The 18,783-nt window shown below is 37.0% G+C and overlaps 1 protein-coding gene across 1 annotated transcript in view; it reads left to right on the forward strand.

The window, feature by feature from the left end:
• The window catches only part of tusc3 (tumor suppressor candidate 3), an 88,500-nt gene extending 71,198 nt beyond the window's left edge, over nt 1–17,302 (forward strand). Inside the window, exons 8-10 of the mRNA XM_002934666.5 lie at nt 5,931–6,005; nt 9,681–9,771; nt 17,014–17,302. Coding sequence (XP_002934712.1) covers nt 5,931–6,005; nt 9,681–9,771; nt 17,014–17,029 — 182 coding nt within the window. The 3' untranslated portion in view covers nt 17,030–17,302. The remainder of the gene's footprint in view (nt 1–5,930; nt 6,006–9,680; nt 9,772–17,013) is intronic.
• The last annotated feature ends 1,481 nt before the right edge of the window (nt 17,303–18,783 follow it).

Raw genomic sequence — 18,783 nt, forward strand, 5'->3', positions numbered from 1 at the left:
ATATTTAGGGTGTGTTTTCTTGGTACCTAATGTTATGTGGGAGATATGGTGCTTGAAAGTGGAAGATTTGATGTGATTTTCAGGTATTTCACCAAAACTAGCAATTTTGGGAAAGCACTGCGACTCTGTAGTTTGGAGTAGAAAGACATGGGTACCAATTTTGAATTCGCCCGAATGTGTACTTTCCAAAAATATATGGTTTTGGGGGGTCAATGTATTTTTTTGTGTTTTTACCCCACAGAAAATGCAGTAAATGTGTTGAATTTTCAGTAGCTAAAGAGACCTCTGGGGCAATCTCTAGGCACTAACTTCCTTATGGGGTCTCTAAATGCCAGATACAGTGCTGATCCTATGCACAATGGGCATCAAACTGTTCAGCGGACCCTTGGCTTTCATATTTAGGGTGTGTTTTCTTGGTACCTAATGTTATGTGGGAGATAAGGTGCTTGAAAGTGGAAGATTTGATGTGATTTTCAAGTATTTCACCAAAACTAGCAATTTTGGGAAAGCACTGCGACTCCGTAGTTTGGAGTAGAAAGACATGGGTACCAATTTTGAATTCGCCCGAATGTGTACTTTCCAAAAATATATGGTTTTGGGGGGTCAATGTATTTTTTTGTGTTTTTACCCCACAGAAAATGCAGTAAATGTGTTGAATTTTCAGTAGCTAAAGAGACCTCTGGGGCAATCTCTATGCACTAACTTCCTTATGGGGTCTCTAAATGCCAGATACAGTGCTGATCCTATGCACAATGGGCATCAAACTGTTCAGCGGACCCTTGGCTTTCATATTTGGGGTGTGATTTCTTTGTACCTAATGTTATGTGGGAGATAAGGTGCTTGAAAGTGGAAGATTTGATGTGATTTTCAGGTATTTCACCAAAACTAGCAATTTTGGGAAAGCACTGCGACTCTGTAGTTTGGAGTAGAAAGACAGGGGTACCAATTTTGAATTCGTCCGAATGTGTACTTTCCAAAAATATATGGTTTTGGGGGGTCAATGTATTTTTTTGTGTTTTTACCCCACAGAAAATGCAGTAAATGTGTTGAATTTTCAGTAGCAAAAGAGATCTCCTGGGCAATTTGTATGTACTAACTTCCTTTTGGGGTTTCTAAATTCCAGATACATTGGTGATCCTATGCACAATGGGCATCAAACCATTCAGTGGACCCCTGGCTTTCATATTTAGGGTGTGTTTTCTTGGTACCTAATGTTATGTGGGAGATAAGGTGCTTGAAAGTGGAAGATTTGAGGTGATTTTTTAGAATTTTCATAATTTTTTATAGAAAATGCTAAATTCAGTAAAGCATTGCCGTTTGGCACTTAGGAGTTGGAAGACATAGTTACCCATTTCGGATTCGTCAGAATGTGTAGTTTTCAAAAATGTATGATTTCCTGGGGTAAACCTAATGTTCCAGGATTTTTGGCTTTGGAATGTAAAGTATGCCGTATTCTGCTGTAATGCTTTGAAAATTTAGTAATTTACTGCTGGGAGTTTTTGATCTATAGAAGTCAGAAATCTCAATAAAACTATACATATCAGGTATTGGCACGTTCGGGAGACATGAGGCTTTCCAAATCAGTTGAATTTTTGTCCATAAAATAAAATATGTTTCTGGTAGAAATCCTTATATCATGAAAAATAGCATTTTTTCTTTTTTTTTTTGTATTTCAAGCTCTAAATCTTGTTCCAGAAGTGGAAATACACAAAAACTCAGGTAGATTTGGAAAGCTCAGGTTCTCCTGAAAAAAACAATATATAGTTTGCCTACCTAAACTTAACCCTGCCCCCAGTAAAAGCCCCTACATTGAGAGAGCACAGAATGTTTACAAAACGTCTGGCACTGGGGGGAACTGAAATGACGAATTCGGCTGGCACTTAATGGGTTAAACAAATAACGTTTTTGAATATGATTTCCTTTTTCTCTGTAATAATAAAACAGTACCATAAATTGATCCCAAGTAACCTTATTGGTGGCAAAACAGTCCTATCAGTTTTAATTGATATTTAAATTATTTTTTAGTAGACTTGGTAATCCAAGTTACTCAAAAACCCCTTATCCAGAAAATGACAGGTTCCAAGCATTCTGTATAACAGTTCCCATATCTTTATATTGAGAAAAGTTAAATCAGAAGTATTTTGCAGCAAATCAACAACACACTGGATTTGGTTTGAAGTGTCAAAAAGTGTTTTCTTGGCCATACTTTTTGGCCACAAATCCAGTGTGATGCTGATTTGCAGCTAAATATATCTACAGAGTAATAACCTTTTGTTTGACCAGTGCACATAACATTGGAGACCTTTCAAAGGGCTCTCAGCCGTCACACTATAACTGCTGCATGTCAATATTTTTGTCTATTTGATGCAGATATTTTCATTGTCTCATTACTGTAACCTTAGGTATCTTTGGCTGTTACTTTAAAAAAAATTACATTTTAATAGAGGTCTCTGACAACTTCAAGAAGTCTTAAAAGTAGCCATTAGTCTAAAATATGTGTGCTTCATTGTATTTGCCTACCTTGTTACCAAAATTATTGGGGCTAAGACTAGAAATTACATGTTGAAGCTATAACCTTACCTGACAAAAGTGGTGCCTGAATATGTATGATAAAACATCAGGGGAGGATCTGAAATGATGGGTAAAAATGTAGAGAGTTCTCTTGGTCTAAGGGTAGGCTGTCTTATATGGCCACTCATTTATAGTCAAATGTTGCTGCTGAACAGTAATCACAGAGTAATGCCTATGCTCGAATAGTTACCTACCTACTGTGCAGTAGTTACCTACTGAAAATACCTATGAATTTTCCAGTGTTATTGAAGGTTTCCATTCAGGATACCATTCAGACTTCTTGTTATGGGGGCAATAAGGAGTTATAATGAAGGAAGTTTAGGCTAGGCTGACACTTTCCTTAATTCAGCTAACAACTCCGCAGGAGGAGTCCTACTGTGGTTAAGGCACTGGAATTTAAATAATGGGGATGCATTTGACGACTTATTTGGCTTTTATATCAAAAGGTCTAAAATAATGTACAGGTATAGAACCTGTTATCCAGAATGCTTTGGACCTGGGGTTTCTAGATCAGGAATCTTTCCATAATTTGGATCTCGGTCTATTTAAAAATAATTTAAACATTAAATCAACCCAATAGGATTGCTTTGCATTTAGTAATAATTAATTACATATAAGGATCAACTTTAATGTACTGTGTTATTATTACAGAGAAAAAGGAAATCATTTTTTAAAATAAGAATTATTTGCTTAAAATTGAGTCTGTGAGAGATGATCCAATTTAAATACTCTGGGTGCATGAATTTATACAAGTGTGTAGAACAAAAATACATAAGAATGGATTACAAAGAATTGAGCCAGGTTTCTATGAATCTGTCTTACAAACGCCTTTGCAACTGCCTTTTAAGCTTACTAACACTGGCCTTAACACTTTAACATTTACTGCTTTTACACTGTTTAATTAATATGCCCCTAATTCATATAAACAGCAAATGTAACACTTTATTGCTTTAGAAATGAAATGTACATATTTATAGATAAACCTAATAGATTGTAAGCTGTATGGAGAGAATGCAGACATTTTGTGTACAGCACTGCTTTTTTCTACTAGAAATACAAAAAAAAAAAAATTATTTTATGGTCAAAAAAACTTTCATGAATTTCCTTTTACTAACATAGAGCTAACAAAATGAACCATCCCTACATAGTTAGTACTTAAACCAAAAAAAGTTTTCTCCAATTCTAGAATTGACATTTGTGCTGCAATTTGCTGGCTGAAAGCACATTCATTTTGACTTGTTTTTGAAGAGAGTTTCTTAGAATTCAGAGCACGCATAAAGAAACATATTATCAAATAGCAACAAATATGGATATGGACAGTAATGACTTGTTTGTTTTAGTGGCACTCTGCAACCTCTTCCGGAGATTGGTGTGCTTTGTGTTTCCCAGTATTTATCATTCCGACAGTATGCTTGTCTGTATTCTTCAAAAATTCCAATTAGGCATGAGTGGGCTAAGGACCATTATGGTTTTATCTATACATACAGGATAATTATGTGTATTGCAGAGTAAAAACCTGTTGACAGATATCGTTGTTATAACATATTCAAATTGCTTATGAAAACTTGCTTTTATTTGTAATGGAGAAAAGTATTGAGTGATGTTACCATTAGGAGCAATCAGGTAAAACAAAAGTTAGTGTGAAAACTGTTATACATTATGACAAATATTGAAAGGTTTTGTGTAAAACATTTTTTTTAATCAATGTTCACAATAAAATCAGCACTTGTAGCTGATAGATATGGACAGATATGCCCAGCATTATACAGTAGACATTTCGGTGCAAGTAGACTATTTAGAAGTTGGGAGCTGTAGCAAGACTGAGAGTTAACACAAGAGAACAGGATATTGTTAATAAAGTATAGTGTGAATATATTTATACAAAGGTATGGGATCACTGTCATTTTATATTTTGTGATGTATTGTGGACCCTAATAGACAGAAGACAGTTTTATTTATCTTTTTACATTTTGTGTTAACATTATAGCATTACATAGTATTTGATCCAATTAGAGCTGCTGCTCTGCCCAAATTACTCATGATACTGTCATTCTTCCTTTAGTCCAAAAGATGTGATTGCATGTGTGTGTAGAATACTATAGTATCATATTTGTTACATGTATTGATTCTGAATATTGCTAAGCTGTATAGTACATTCATTTTATATTTGCCAGCACAGCACAAGTTTCCTTACCTTCCTAAAGGCTTTAGTTTAGTAAAGGAGAATGTTCAGTAAGTCTATATTAGGGATTATAAAACAGCAATACCAAAAGAAGTTATGTAATGGGAGTTTGACAGCAGGGATTCAGTTACTTAGTTAGTGCATTTCTTCTCCCAACCCCTACAACAGTCCCTGATGTGTGCTTCATATCTTAAAAGGGATGTAAAGTCAAAAAACAAATTACTATTATCTGATCCACTGATGAAAAAAGCCTTTCCTTAGTATAGCTTAATTAAAAAATCTTTTACTCTTTTATAAAAAAAAATGTAGTCTTCTGCATTTCTATCCTACCTTCTCTCCAATGGAACTGACTTCATCCTGCACAAATCTTTAGACAGCCGGGGGCTGCAGGACTTTAAAACAATCAGTGCTGCTCCAAGTTCTGCGTAGCAGTAAAGTGGCATGTGGGATTATTTCTCACCAAGATTAGCCTAAGTAAAAAACAAACGCATTAAACAACCCCACATGCTGCTTTTTTGCCATCTATAACTCTGAGCAGTGCCAATCATTTTGACTTGGAGCAGCCACCAACCATCTAAAGATTTGCAAAGGCTGAAGTCAGTTCTAGTAGAGGGTAGAAGGTGACCAAAGTGCAGAAGATTATGTTTTGTTTTTTTAAAATAAACTATATTGAAGATAGGCTTCTTTTTCAGCAGTGGACCTGATGATTTCAATTTATTTTTTGACTTTACATCCCCTTTTAAATAGCCTGTGGGCCACTGGAGACATATCATGCAATAGTATGTCACAACAAGACCCCATTGACCTCAAAGGCAACTCAAGCTTTAGGCCTATGGCACAAATGGTATTTTTATCACCACTTAGTCTCTCCCTCTGAATAGCCTGCAGGACTTGATTATTGGGGATTTAATAGGTGAGTGTTTAGATTGGCACTACTTTCCTAGGCAAGAGATTTAATGCATAATGCTGTAAATATCTAGCTATTAAAAAAATAACTTACATCATGTAGGGAGGTTAAGGTGAACTTTTTGGACCTTTCTGATGAATATATTTTTGAGGGGGAAAACGTCGGTCTCTCGCTTTTCTTTGAATGTCTTTTTAGTGGTTTATTTACTGTTATCTATTTGAAGAATGTAAATATACGTGAACATTTTTAGTTTCTTAGCAACAATTACAGATGCGGCAATTACCATGGGAATGGTTCTCCTTAATGAGGCTGCAACATCAAAGGGAGATGTTGGAAAGAGAAGAAGTAAGTCTTATTTCTCATACAAGCGTCATGACTTATTCCCACTGCACGTCATATCCAGACCAAACCAAGTTCTGTAATGCTTACATGTGTAAGGTCTTAATTACAAGCACAAAGCTCTACAATGTATGCAAAGCTGACCTTGATTTGTTGCTATCTACAAAGGTACTTGCATCCTTGCATGTTCCTTAGCAATTTTGCTGTGATTTCCAATTCATCTGTTTTATGTTTTTTAATTCATCACACATATATATATATAAATGCACATATGCATAAATGCAAGGAAACCCTGAAATTCCTGACAGCCTGGACCTGGAGGTTATTTGAGGGGGTCCCTAAGTGGCTTGTTTCTGTGTCTGCAACTCAGAAGCCAGATGATTAGCTTGCTAAATAATTTACCAAACTGGATGTTAACATGCATTCATATAAGAACAAGTAAGAACATTGTTATTTGTGCCCAAATTTTGAAGAAATATTAGCATCGATTTTGGCAACTCTTGAGCAAGTTGAGGCATACGGTTTGCTTAGTGCATCAAACTTAGCATTAACTCAACTGACACTACTCGCAGATATTACTCTAGAATTCTGGATTAGAGGCTCATAGTATGCACATATATTGATGTATAATAGAATTAATTGATGCAACAAATATGTAATTATATTCTAAGCATGGTGGATAAAGGGGACCTGCCACTCACACATAAATTGCTGTATAATAAAGTCCTTTGCAAAGTAATATTTTTTATGAAAACGGCCATACCTGTTATAAATGTATTTAAATATCTGAGCTGTCATTCATATATTGCCTGCCGTGCCTCTAGGCTGGACATTTAATTACTTTCACTTTCTATTCAGCACTTCCTAAATACTTCAGTATAATTGTGTATCATGGGCAAGGGCATCAGGTCCCTTTTCTGGCACAAACACAAGATTTTGGGGTAATACAAAACTTGCCTTAATAATAGTGTCCTTAAAATGGAACCTGCGTGCTTGCCATGATTGTGTAATTCCAGTAGTAAAGAAAACAAGATTTAACTTATTTATATATTGCATGTAAAGTTTATTTTGCTCAACTACCACAATAAAAAAGGATTTGGATTTATTTCTTAGGGTGGTAGGTCCCCTACAGATAGAGATTGCAGCGAGATAACTATACCTCTGCAAGGACAGCCTGGCTCACAGTCAGCATTCAATTCATCCCATGGTTGTTTCAAGACTGAGGTCAGGGCTCTGTGCAGTTCAGTCAATTGCTTCCGCTCCCATCTCAGCAAAACTATTTGGTTTGTTCATTGGCACATTATTATTCTAAAACAGGAAAGAGCCTACCACAAACTGTTGCCACAAAGCAGGAAGAAAATAATTGTATGGTACACTGTAGTGTTAAGAGTTTTTCTCACTGGAACTAGAGGCCCTAACCATGTAAAGCAGCCCAAGCCATTATTCTGTGTCCACCAAAATTTACAGTTGGCATTATGCATTCAGGCAGGTTAAAGGGGACCTGTCACCTTAAGAAATAATTCCAAATTGTTTTCTATAGTGGTTGTCAAGCAAAATAAACTTTACTTACACTATATAAATTATTTTAATCTAAGTTTCTTCAGCCTTGGAATTCCCAATTGCAGCAAGCAGGCAGGGGCCATTTTGTGGACACTGTTATCAAAGCAGGCATTGCATCCTGCCAAAATCTTGTTTCTGTGCCAGTATGGGGGGACCCGATGCCCATATCCATGCACTGGTTACAAAATTAGATGGTGAGGAGGGAGGGGGAATGTGAGCAGTGCAGCAACATCTAAGAATTTCTGAATTGAAAGTGAAAGTAACTGTCTGCCACACCTCTATGCCTAAGGCAAAGAGGCGGGGCAGGCAATATATAACTGACAGCTGGGATTTTTAAATGCTTTTATAATGGGTATGGATGTGGTAATAAAAAAATGATGTTGGGTTTCATGTTTAATTTGAAAAGGGCTTTTATTATACAGCTTTTTATGTCTGGGTGACAGGTCCACTTTAACCTGTCTAATAGTCTGCAGGGCAAAGTGCGATTCCACACCACAGAGAACACAGATCCACTGCTCAAATGTCCAGTGTGCAGCACCTTCACTCCTCTTCAGCCAGAGCTTGCTGTTGCATTGCAGTAGCTAGTGAGGACTTATGATATTAGAAGTGGAGTCAGCATAATTTTGGCCATATTGCAGTGCATTTTTATTACTGATGTATTTGTCTTTTTTTATCTCAAAGTAGCCTCTGTAAAAATCCGTTTTCAAGTAACCTCAAGTAGGCAAACTTGCACAATCTGAAAGTCATTGTGAAATGACATTTCCAATACCCTGTACACTAACCTTATTACCATGGATGTAGGCCACTTACTTTTTGCTAAGCTTCAGTCAAACATAATTTTCTGGTGGATAATAAATCCTAGACACATTTTGATTTGAATTGCATTTTTCCACAGTTCCACTTACTGTCACACTGTTAAATTGCGTTTAAAATGTAAACTAGATAAAAATACATCCTGCAACCAAATGTAGCCGCTGTTGGAGATTTTTTTAAATGAATTGATTATTCCTTTTATTTCTTGTTAAGAAGAACAGTTTAATGATAGTTATTATTGAGAAGCCTTGGCATATGGCAAGGAACATTCAACTTAGTTTCAATTATTTGCCGTGTCTGTTTTCTGTATCATATCATTAACCTTAACCTTTTGCCTTTTTAAACTGGATTTGCAAAGGAAATAGGGAACATGGCTAGAGTGGTGCAGTTGGAAAATCAGTCGAGGTTTTGAACTATCAATTCCAGTGTCACCTATTCATATATCATCTGTTTTGATGCATATCTTCATTTATTACTCAGACAAGTTTTTTTTTAATACTCTGTCCTGTTTATAAAGAAGTTAAAGTTGGTAGTAGGCTGTATGAGTCTGTATTATCCTCCGCGTTCCCTGGCTGTAGAAAAGGGCACTAAAGAAAATGACATACTTATGCCTTGGGGTAGAAAATTCAAAAAAAACCAAAAGGATTTATTTTTTAAAACAAAAATATGCTTTCTAGAAATAAACTCAATTTCCAGAAATGCAGGTGAGTATGAATACATATACCAAGGTTAGTTTACGTCTAATTCTACTTTCTTTAAAGGAGAAGGAAAGTCATTTTAGCACTTTACTGCCAATAGATTTGCCACATTAGTGCCACATAGAACAATATATTTATTCTGCAGAAAGCTTTACCATACCTGAGTAAAGAGTGCTAGAAGCTTTTTCTGTTTGTTTAAGATAGCAGCTGCCTTTTTAGCTTGGTCTTCCTGCTGTAGCTCTAGCTGTTGTAGCTCAGATTACTCATTCCTAAGGGTGGTGGGAGAGAGTTTTATGAATTCTTATGGGAGGGGGAAGCAGGAGAGGAGAGAAGTCAGATACCCTAAGAACAGCTTTACAAAAAATGAGACAAGATATGCTGTGTTTCTTTTGATAGAGGACTCAGTGCAGCATTTCTGTGAGTGCTTATGGCTGTATTTACCTAGACCGTTCTGATAAAGCTTACTTAGTTTTTACCTTTCCTTCTCCTTAAAGGATGACATTAGTTTTTTGTTTCTGAATTAAAAATCTTAAGCACCAAAATGTCTTTTTACTGTTATTTGGCCTCTTTTTTGGTTTTAATTGGTTTAACCTTTTTTTTGTTTGTTTAGTAATTTGTCTAGTCGGCCTTGGACTTGTAGTGTTCTTCTTCAGCTTTCTTCTGTCAATCTTTCGATCCAAATACCATGGATATCCATACAGGTAAATGTAACTTTAAACATTTACAACTTGGTGTTTTGCCATGTCCTGTCCACCTGTCATGTAGCAGTTTCTAATTCTAATTGCTAATTCTATTAGCCTGCATTTGTCTTGCAACAACGTCCACCCAAGCTACTGTCTGCTTTTGGTTTATTTATTTATTTATTTTTTGCTAAGTAATAGAAGAGATATTTTATTTTATTTGCCACCCTAGAGTATTGTTTCACGTGAAGAGAAATTATTCTCCTTCTCAGACCAAAATGGCATTTAGTAAGGATCGCTTGCTATCCAGAATAGCCTACACACCCATTTTATTTGCTGAACATCTATAGAAAGAGTAATGTAGAGTGAAATAGAAATCATATTTGATCATATTTGATTTTATTTAATTTTCAACGATCTGTAGAAAATATTTCCTTTAAATAAGACTGTACAGCGCTGTGTACCCTTGTGGCGCTTTATAAATAAAGTTATACATACATACAAATATACATCTGGATATCGCATAGTCCCAGGAAACTTTTCTTTAAAAAGTATGAATTTGCAGGAAGTTGTAAAATATTTTTAAAGTTGCACTTGGTTTACACCCCTTACAAGACATAGGTCAATAATATAGTCACATGGTTTGCAGCCAATATTTTTATAAAGAAATACTGTAATAATTGATCTACATGTCTAACGATCTAGGGACTTGTTATTTAGTTGTATTTTTTATTGTTTTGCCATTGAAACAATACTAATTTACTAGGATCCTGGAGCATTAAGGGGTGCAAGAGCACCCTTCCTTAGTGATCATGGAGTGAGCACTTCCACCCAAGGTCTGGCTGGGGACCTTGCCATATATGCCCTAACGATTGTATAATGGCCTGAATCAGCCAAACTACCAGATCTGAGCATTTATGGCTACCTATCATAAGTCTGTGTAGTACATCATTAAGAAGAAAGCATTACAAAATGCTCTTAGGACTCTAATATAATAAATATGTTAGATACAATGTTTATAAGGAAGCCTTTGGAAGTTTCCCCCAAAGAAAAGTAAAGTTACAGCCTTGTTAATTCACTAGCAACTTGCTATTAACCTGACGTTAGACTTTATGGTCCTCAACAAGCACATTATATTTTATACATAAAGTTCTTTGCCAGAGTTTGCAGGCTGCCCAAGGCACTTTAATCTGAAAATACAAAGACTTCTCTTATACATTAGCACCTAGTACATTCTGTTCACTGCAGAAGCAGGTTAGCAAGTTGCAGAGGGAAAAAGAGACAGTAAGAGAAAATATAATTTTATGTTGGCAGGTAGCAAAGGAATTCGTTTTCGAACCCAAAACATAGAGATAAAAAAAGCAATAAAATAGACGAGCAAGTAATGTGATACTTAGACATAGATTTCCCAGAATCCTTCATCTGTCTTTGAGATACTAGAAATTCTGCAGTTTCTGAAGGGCCAGTAGTTGCCTTCAACTATCATTTGCTTAGTTGACTTACCTCTTGCCTTCAGCTCTTATCCCCACACTGCCTTTTTATAATAAGTATGGGAAAAGGATATAATGTTTTTTGCTAACTGATACTACTGTGGGGATGTATCATTATAAATGTATGGAGTTGAATTTTGAAGATACTGTGGGAGATATTCTGTAGAGAAATTTAGGGATGGAATTCTAGACTTTGCTGACTGTGCACAATAAAATCCGCAAGATTGGCAAGGTTGCTCAATTTGGCCATCTTTATTCTGGGCCACATTGGGCTGATCACTCATTTGCACCCTAGACCAACGATCAGATCATAATGGGAGCCTATGCAGGCCCATCAGAAGAGGAACAAATTAACAGCCCAGTGAAGTCCACACGTGTCACATACATTGGCCAAACCCACTCTGAATGACCACCAAGGGACCACAAGAGAGTCTTAGGGCAACTGGTTTATTGTTTATAGTAGGGACTTAGATGGGAGTAGACTGGGAAACAGGCAGGGTGAACAAAACAAGGCAGAATGTAGGCACTAGAACAGGCAGGGTTAACAGACACAAGGTCAGGCAGAATCCCCACTCCTGAATGTACAGGGTCAAGCAGAAGCCCTACTTCTGGGGGCACAGGGTGACATGAGTGCCTGGGTTTCAGTGCCAACAGGGATAGAGAAGTATCAGAGATCAGTGGAGATTTGCAACATAGTAAATTATTTGCTCAAGATCAAACTCCCCCCTCCAGCAGAAAAAATATGATTTCAGTCACTTGATCTGTAGTGGATGAAAAAAAATGCTGCTGCTTAGAAAAGAACTAAACTTTCTCTAGGAAGGTTGGAAGTTTACTGAGAATACCATCAAAAACCTCAGGTTTTCTTTGAAGGAGACTTGACGGGTTATGGTCTCAGTTTACAGAGTGCTCCCTCAGTAATGTTCATTGCCAGTTCCAGTACCCAAACCTCATTCTGAATGACCACCAAGGGTCTTTAATAGAGTTGAATTACAATTAAAGTATGTGCTGCCTATACAATGAAGTATAATGTTTCATGCCTGAGGGGGCCATTACTATTAGGCTTATAGCTATGAATGAGTGCCCCATTAGGCACATAAATAAAAAAAAAAGGTTACCTTTTTACTACTGCCTATTTACTTATTAAAAGGCTTGCATCATTGTTTTTACATATGGCCTAAGCTACAGCAGAGTCTTGGGGGCCATTTGTGTAGTGTTTTTAGTAGGGACTAAGGGTGTAGAATGGGAAACAAGCACAACAGATGTTCGGCACACAACAATTTAATTAAGCATAAGCAGAACAAGGCAGAATGTAGGCACTGGTACAGGGAGGGTTAACATACCCTACTGGCATGTCAGGGAAAAGCACAAGATCCAGAAGAGACAAGTTCAATCAAGGCTGGCAGGGCTAGAGGAAATCAGGTTCATGAGTGCCTACAGGGCAAGGTGATAGCAGGTAAGTAAACCTAAGAACAAGCAAGGGATAATGTCAGATTAGGTATATATAAGGTATTCTCTGCTGGGAGGTCTCTAAGGATGAGCAGCAATAGGGAGCAATTATCAGAACCAATGATACAGACTGACATAGAAAAACCTCAGTACATGGAAAGTCTATACCTCTAGCCTGCCCTTGAAGGGTAATGGCAGAAGGCCATAATGTACCAGGTATTGCGTTCAAACTCAGCAGAATCCAAGACAGGATAATTCCTTACCCCACCAAATGAGAGTTTTAAACTTCTACAAGAGATTGCCGAGCTATCTGTCAGATTGGCTGTCAGGGGCCAAATCAGCCATGCATGGCCAGCTTTAAGAAACCCCAAGAAAGAAAACACGGGGAATGGTCTTGGTTAAAAGTTTTGGGTTTTTGGAAAAGACATTGGCTCTAAGAAGAATGGAGGAGATGACCAGGAACATATGGACACAAGAGAAGACATGTAGAAGGATTTTGTAAGTTAATATAAAAGATCTTAACAGTGGGAGTCAGCAACAAATATTTCCAAATGTATTTATAGTATAGTTAGCAACATAATATTCCAATAGATGTTTCTGTAAATTAACTCCATTCGCACAGTAATTGATTGGCCATTATAGGGCTTTATTTCTAGATCATGAAAACTCATCCTCACACTTAATCTAAAATGTAAAAATCTGTTTAATCCCATGTTTGAGGTTTTCCAATTAGAATGCTAATTACTCCTTCAAATTCTCTCCACCCTTCAAACCACATTGCCACTGTAAATTGCTAAGCAGACCCCTGCGAGTCAGGATGAAGAGCAGAAACCTATTTCTGAAAAGTGTAGCATTCTGATTTTCTGCGCTGAAACATGAATCAAACATTGTTATTCTTCCCAGTGCAAAACGGTGCATTCAGTTGAAAAGACTTAACAAGAACAGACAATTTGCTACAGATTTGAAATATGTAACGACAAACGCTTTGGAAGAGCAAAGATTTCCATGCGCATTTACATATGTGAAAGTACACTATACATCTGCCGCTCATAATTAGACGAGGAATTAAAGGCTACAGGGTTGGGAAGGCAGTGGGTATTTATTCTGCAGCAATTTGCATGAAGGGGAAGCTCTCTTGCGCTATGTGTATCGCTAACAAACTCTATTATTATCATTACTAACACATTTCACTTAATAGTGGTGCCTATGAGGGTTTTCATGCAATCAAGGACAATTTAGTGGTCACAGCAAACTTATTAAATGTATAATACTGTTGCTAGTTTTTATTCGAAGTAGGGGACTGTTTAGTACAGCTGTAGAACAAACAAATGTATTACAGGTATGGGATCCCTTATCCGGAAACCCCATATCCAGAAAGCTCCGAATTACGCAAAGCCTGTCTCCCATAGACTCCATTTTAATCAAATAATTTAGATTTCAAAAATTGACTGCCTTTTTCTCTGTTAAAATAAAACAGTGCTTTGTATTTGATCCCAACTAAGATATAATTAATCCTTACTGGATGTAAAATAATCCTATTGGGTTTAATTAATGTTTTTTGATTTCGTAGTAGACTTAAGGTATGAAGATCCAAATTACGGAAAGACCCCTTATCCGGAATACCCTTGGTCCCTAGCATTCTGTATAACAGGTCCTATACCTGTATATGTATAAACATATGTATTGTATATACAGGTATAGGACCCGTTATCCAGAATGCTTGGGACCAAGGGTATTCTGGATAAGGGATCTTTCCATAATTTGGATCTCCATACCTCAAGTCTGCTAAAAAAAAATCAATAAAACATTAATTAACCCCAATAGGATTGTTTTGCATCCAATAAGGATTATTTATATCTTAGTTGGGATCAATTACAAGGTACTGTTTTATTACTACAGAGAAAAAGGAAATCAGTTTTAAAATTCTGCATTATTTGATTAAAATGGAGTCTATGGGAGATGGGCTTTCTGTAATTCGGAGCTTTCTGGATAACGGGTTTCCGGATAAGAGGTCCGATACCTGTATAAACATATATATTACTCTTTTTAGCAACGTTGTGGTTTACACAGCTATAGAATGATTTCAATGTAAGGATCAATCTCTAAGCCTCATAGGGGCAGATTTATTATTGATTGAACAAGGGAATCCAGAAGAATTCCCATCAGTTTAATATAGTTTGCAATTTATCAAAAGTCTTATGACAGGAAATGTTTTTAACAAAGTGACTCTTTTATCAAAGCTGATAGCTGTGTCGTTCAGCACAAAAGTCAAACACAATTGTGTTTAATGGGGTCGTAGTTGCACTGAGCATTCTCACCAGTCTGAATGTGCCGTAAAATGTTCAACCTAGAACTGACATTAAAGGGGACAGTTACTATTTTTGGTTCTTTCTTTAGTCATGGAAAAAAGTGTGAATATGTGACAAAACTGTGACAAATCTGAATGTAAAAATATCCCAGCTTAAACCTGTCAAGATCATGTAGAAGTCAATGGCAGGCGTCCCTTTTACAATTGGAAGATCTTTCTTTGCTTTGCGGTGTTAGAGGTTGTCAAGGTTTTTCAATGCTGGCTTTTGTATGGCAATTCAAAAAAATTGTGCTTTTTTGTGCGACAAATTGAAAAACTTTTTCTCTCTTGAAGAAAACTTTATAGCATGCGTTAAAATTTTTATTGCATCTTATTTTTCGTATCTTAATGCATTATTCACTAAAAAGATACTTGCGTTAATTTAGACGCGATGCTGTTTGCGTTATTTAAGTCGCAAAGACTATTTTCGTGCAGTATTTGACGCAATGCACACTAATTAACACAGCGCGCTACTTGTCGCGCATGCTAATTAACGCACGTTCGCTATTTTTCGTGCGCACGCCATATTAGCCATACACACCATTATGTTCGTAAAACTACTTTTTTTTTTAAATGCCCATTTCCCTGCAAACTGGAGGCTGCATCACTCTAGGGCCAACATATACTTGAATAAATCCCACTGCAAAGTCCATATTGTGTTGCCAAAAGCTCATGAACTGTACTTTTCTATAATTACCGCCTGCCCCAAGTAGGTGTTAATTTTCGCACAGACTAATGCGATATTTAGCACGTCTAAGTGTTTGTGAATCATGCGTTAGTATTATTTCTGCGCGAGAATTAACGCACGCGATATGTGACTTAACGCATGCGATAATACTTAAGCGAATCGCGCAGTTTTTTTTTTCGCGTCTATTTTAATGCATAAAAGCATGCGATAAGCGTTATTGCACTTTAGTGAATCAACCCTATTATTTTTGTACTATGATAAAATGGGCCCATTTCAGTTAGGGTCAAAATGGTCATTTTGCTGAGTACTAGATAGGTGAATGTTCTTAAAACCCCAGATTCAGTGTACGTTGGTACTCACTATGCCTCAAACAGGACAAGATGGCGCTACCCCCTGGTTCGGAGGTGGTGGTAGCTCCAGAGTATGTGTCAATAGCGCAGCACTTGATTTGGAACAGGAGGCAGGAGAAAGGCCCATGTATAATACTGATTTGGCACCTTGGATGGTTTAATAACACCTCATAGCCCCAGTCATACTAATACTATCAGCACCTTACCTTTATGAGATCCCTGACCCCATGCTGGTTATGATAAACAGATTATACAAGTTTGTACAAGTCATTCTGAATTGAGAAAGCTGGTCAGTGACTGTTATTGATGTATAATGGGGCAAGGTAATAAAAGCCACTAACGGAAAAAAATGCACACAAATAAGAATAAAAATGTAAAATTGCTTCCTCCCACTTAGAACACAACACTGCTTAGCGCAAGCAGCACTGCATTCAGAGTGAGGTGCAACCCACTGAAATAGCTTTAATAAGAGTAACAATAATAATCAATAAATACAACCAGCCATGACAGGTTGGACATAAAAGGGGAAGGGGGGCAGGATTAATTGCTTCTCTGTCCATTCCTAAAACTATCTTGGAGGCTGCGTTTGTGCATACGGTACAAGGTTAATATAGCCTTTTTCACTTATCAGCGCTCAGCTGTAACACACATTCATTTACATTCATGTGTTGCCTTGCTATCACATTTGGCTTGCAGGTTCCGTACATTCATTTGAAGCTGCAGTAGGCTAAATCAGAACTACATACTATGATACCGCTGCAATTATCCGGCTCTTGTTGACTTCTTACGGCAATTAGCGCAGTGTGTTTTGTGTTTAAATGTAAATGGAACTGTGAGTTTATTACACCACTTGTTCTTTGCATAATGTCTACACTGTAATGAAATATCTGGCACTGATCTGTTTGCGTGTAACAAATTCTGACTTTTTTTTGTGTTTTTTAGTTTCTTAATTAAATAAAGTATATGAAGATTCCCAAGATGTCAGTGTGTGCACGGAAGATAAAGTATTCCAGCCGGTATCAGTAAAGCGCTTTTTATTTCCATTCCGTTTACTGTCTTGCTGATTGGACATATTTGCTTGTTGTGTGTCTGCTGGTGCTCTTTTATGGTGTATTCAGAAAAAGATGTAATTTTTAATGTGTATCAAACACTTTGTTATTTATACAATTTGCTCTTTCGCCATAAGAAAAAGAAATTGCACTTGGAATTAAAGATCTCCTTACAAAACTAACTCAGTGCTGTTTTATTTATTCACTCTATCAAAGAAACAATTTGCCAGAGGGAAAACAAAAACTTTAGATCAGTCAGAAACACACCAGAAAGGCCAGGTTATGGCTTCACAGGGGGTACAAGCAAATAGTGCAGTTGAATCACAATTCTTTGGGGCCCCTAAACACAAATTAAGATTTTATGAAGCCATTCTGATGTAGTGGCTGACCCCTGGGTAATCCAATGGGTTTTTGTTTGGTTGTTTTTTTTTTCTTTTAATTTTTTTAACTTATTTTTTAAATACCAAAAATAACAAACAACGTCAGTATTATTTTATACATTGTCTGGGGGCAGTGTTCATGATGGAGTGGGGTCAGTTTAGACAGGGGAAGCCCACAGAGCAGTGAGTTACAGCAGTCTAAACAATATATGATGAGGGCGTTGTCTCGTGAAGAAGGGTCGAATGCAAAAGGATTGCTTTGGCTCCAATAAGGATCAATTATATCTTAGTTGGGATCAAGTACAAGACACTTTTATTATTACAGAGAAATAATGTTTTAAAATTTTGAATTATTTACTTAAAATGGATTCTCTGGAAGTAGAACTTCCCATAATTTGGAGCTTTCCAGATAATAGATCCCATACCTTTACCACTATGTCAGGAGGGGAGGAATGATATAAGAAGTAATAGAGTCAAGACAGGAGAAGAGAGAGAGTCTCCTCTGTTAGCGCAGGAAAGGATTAAAGAGAATTAGCAGCTGAGGGAGTGTATGTTAGTGTGCTGTCCTTTGGGCTCAGCTTTATTTCCTTGTGGGTTTTTGAAATTTTGTCTAGGCAGTAATTAGCACAGTCCCCTGAAGTGATAGAGGAGGCAGCAGTAAGTTGTGTGGGTGCAGTAGGGAGTTGAAAGTGTTGAACACTTTGTGAGACTGTGTGGATATGAGAGTGGAGAAGTAGGACTGCCACTGTGTTTGAGTTGGCTGTACAACTTTATATGTACCATTGCTCACTGCTGCGGGGTTCCTACTGCCAGGTCAGAGGCAGGTGTAAAATATGGGGTTCTTTTCACCTCATCATCCCAGTTGGTCTCTATGGGTACATTAGTAGGGACAATCAATTGTAGATTTACATCTACAGGAGCATCATTCACTCAGCACTTGCTATATACTGATAGCTTTTATCAGAAATATTGCAATGTCTTGTGTGCGTATATAATTGCGCCCATTATAATGGCCAAGGTACAAGGGCACTGAATAGGGTCAGTACGTAGCACTTTCCACTGACCTGGTATTCCTTTTGGAATTACCTTTATGAAATGAGTTCTGTACTGCAGTTGGTATTTTAATCACCATGGCACCTGTAAGTGTGGGGAGTTAATGGTGTTTATATTCTAGATAGAGTTATTGGGATGAAACACTAGCTAACAGGCATACAAGGGATGTAATGATGGTTAGTCTCCAGACTAATTGCAATGTCAGTGCCAAGTTCATAAGACTAAAATAC

Source organism: Xenopus tropicalis, chromosome 1 (genome assembly GCF_000004195.4).
Source record: "Xenopus tropicalis strain Nigerian chromosome 1, UCB_Xtro_10.0, whole genome shotgun sequence".
In the NCBI taxonomy this organism is placed as follows: Eukaryota; Metazoa; Chordata; class Amphibia; order Anura; family Pipidae; genus Xenopus; species Xenopus tropicalis.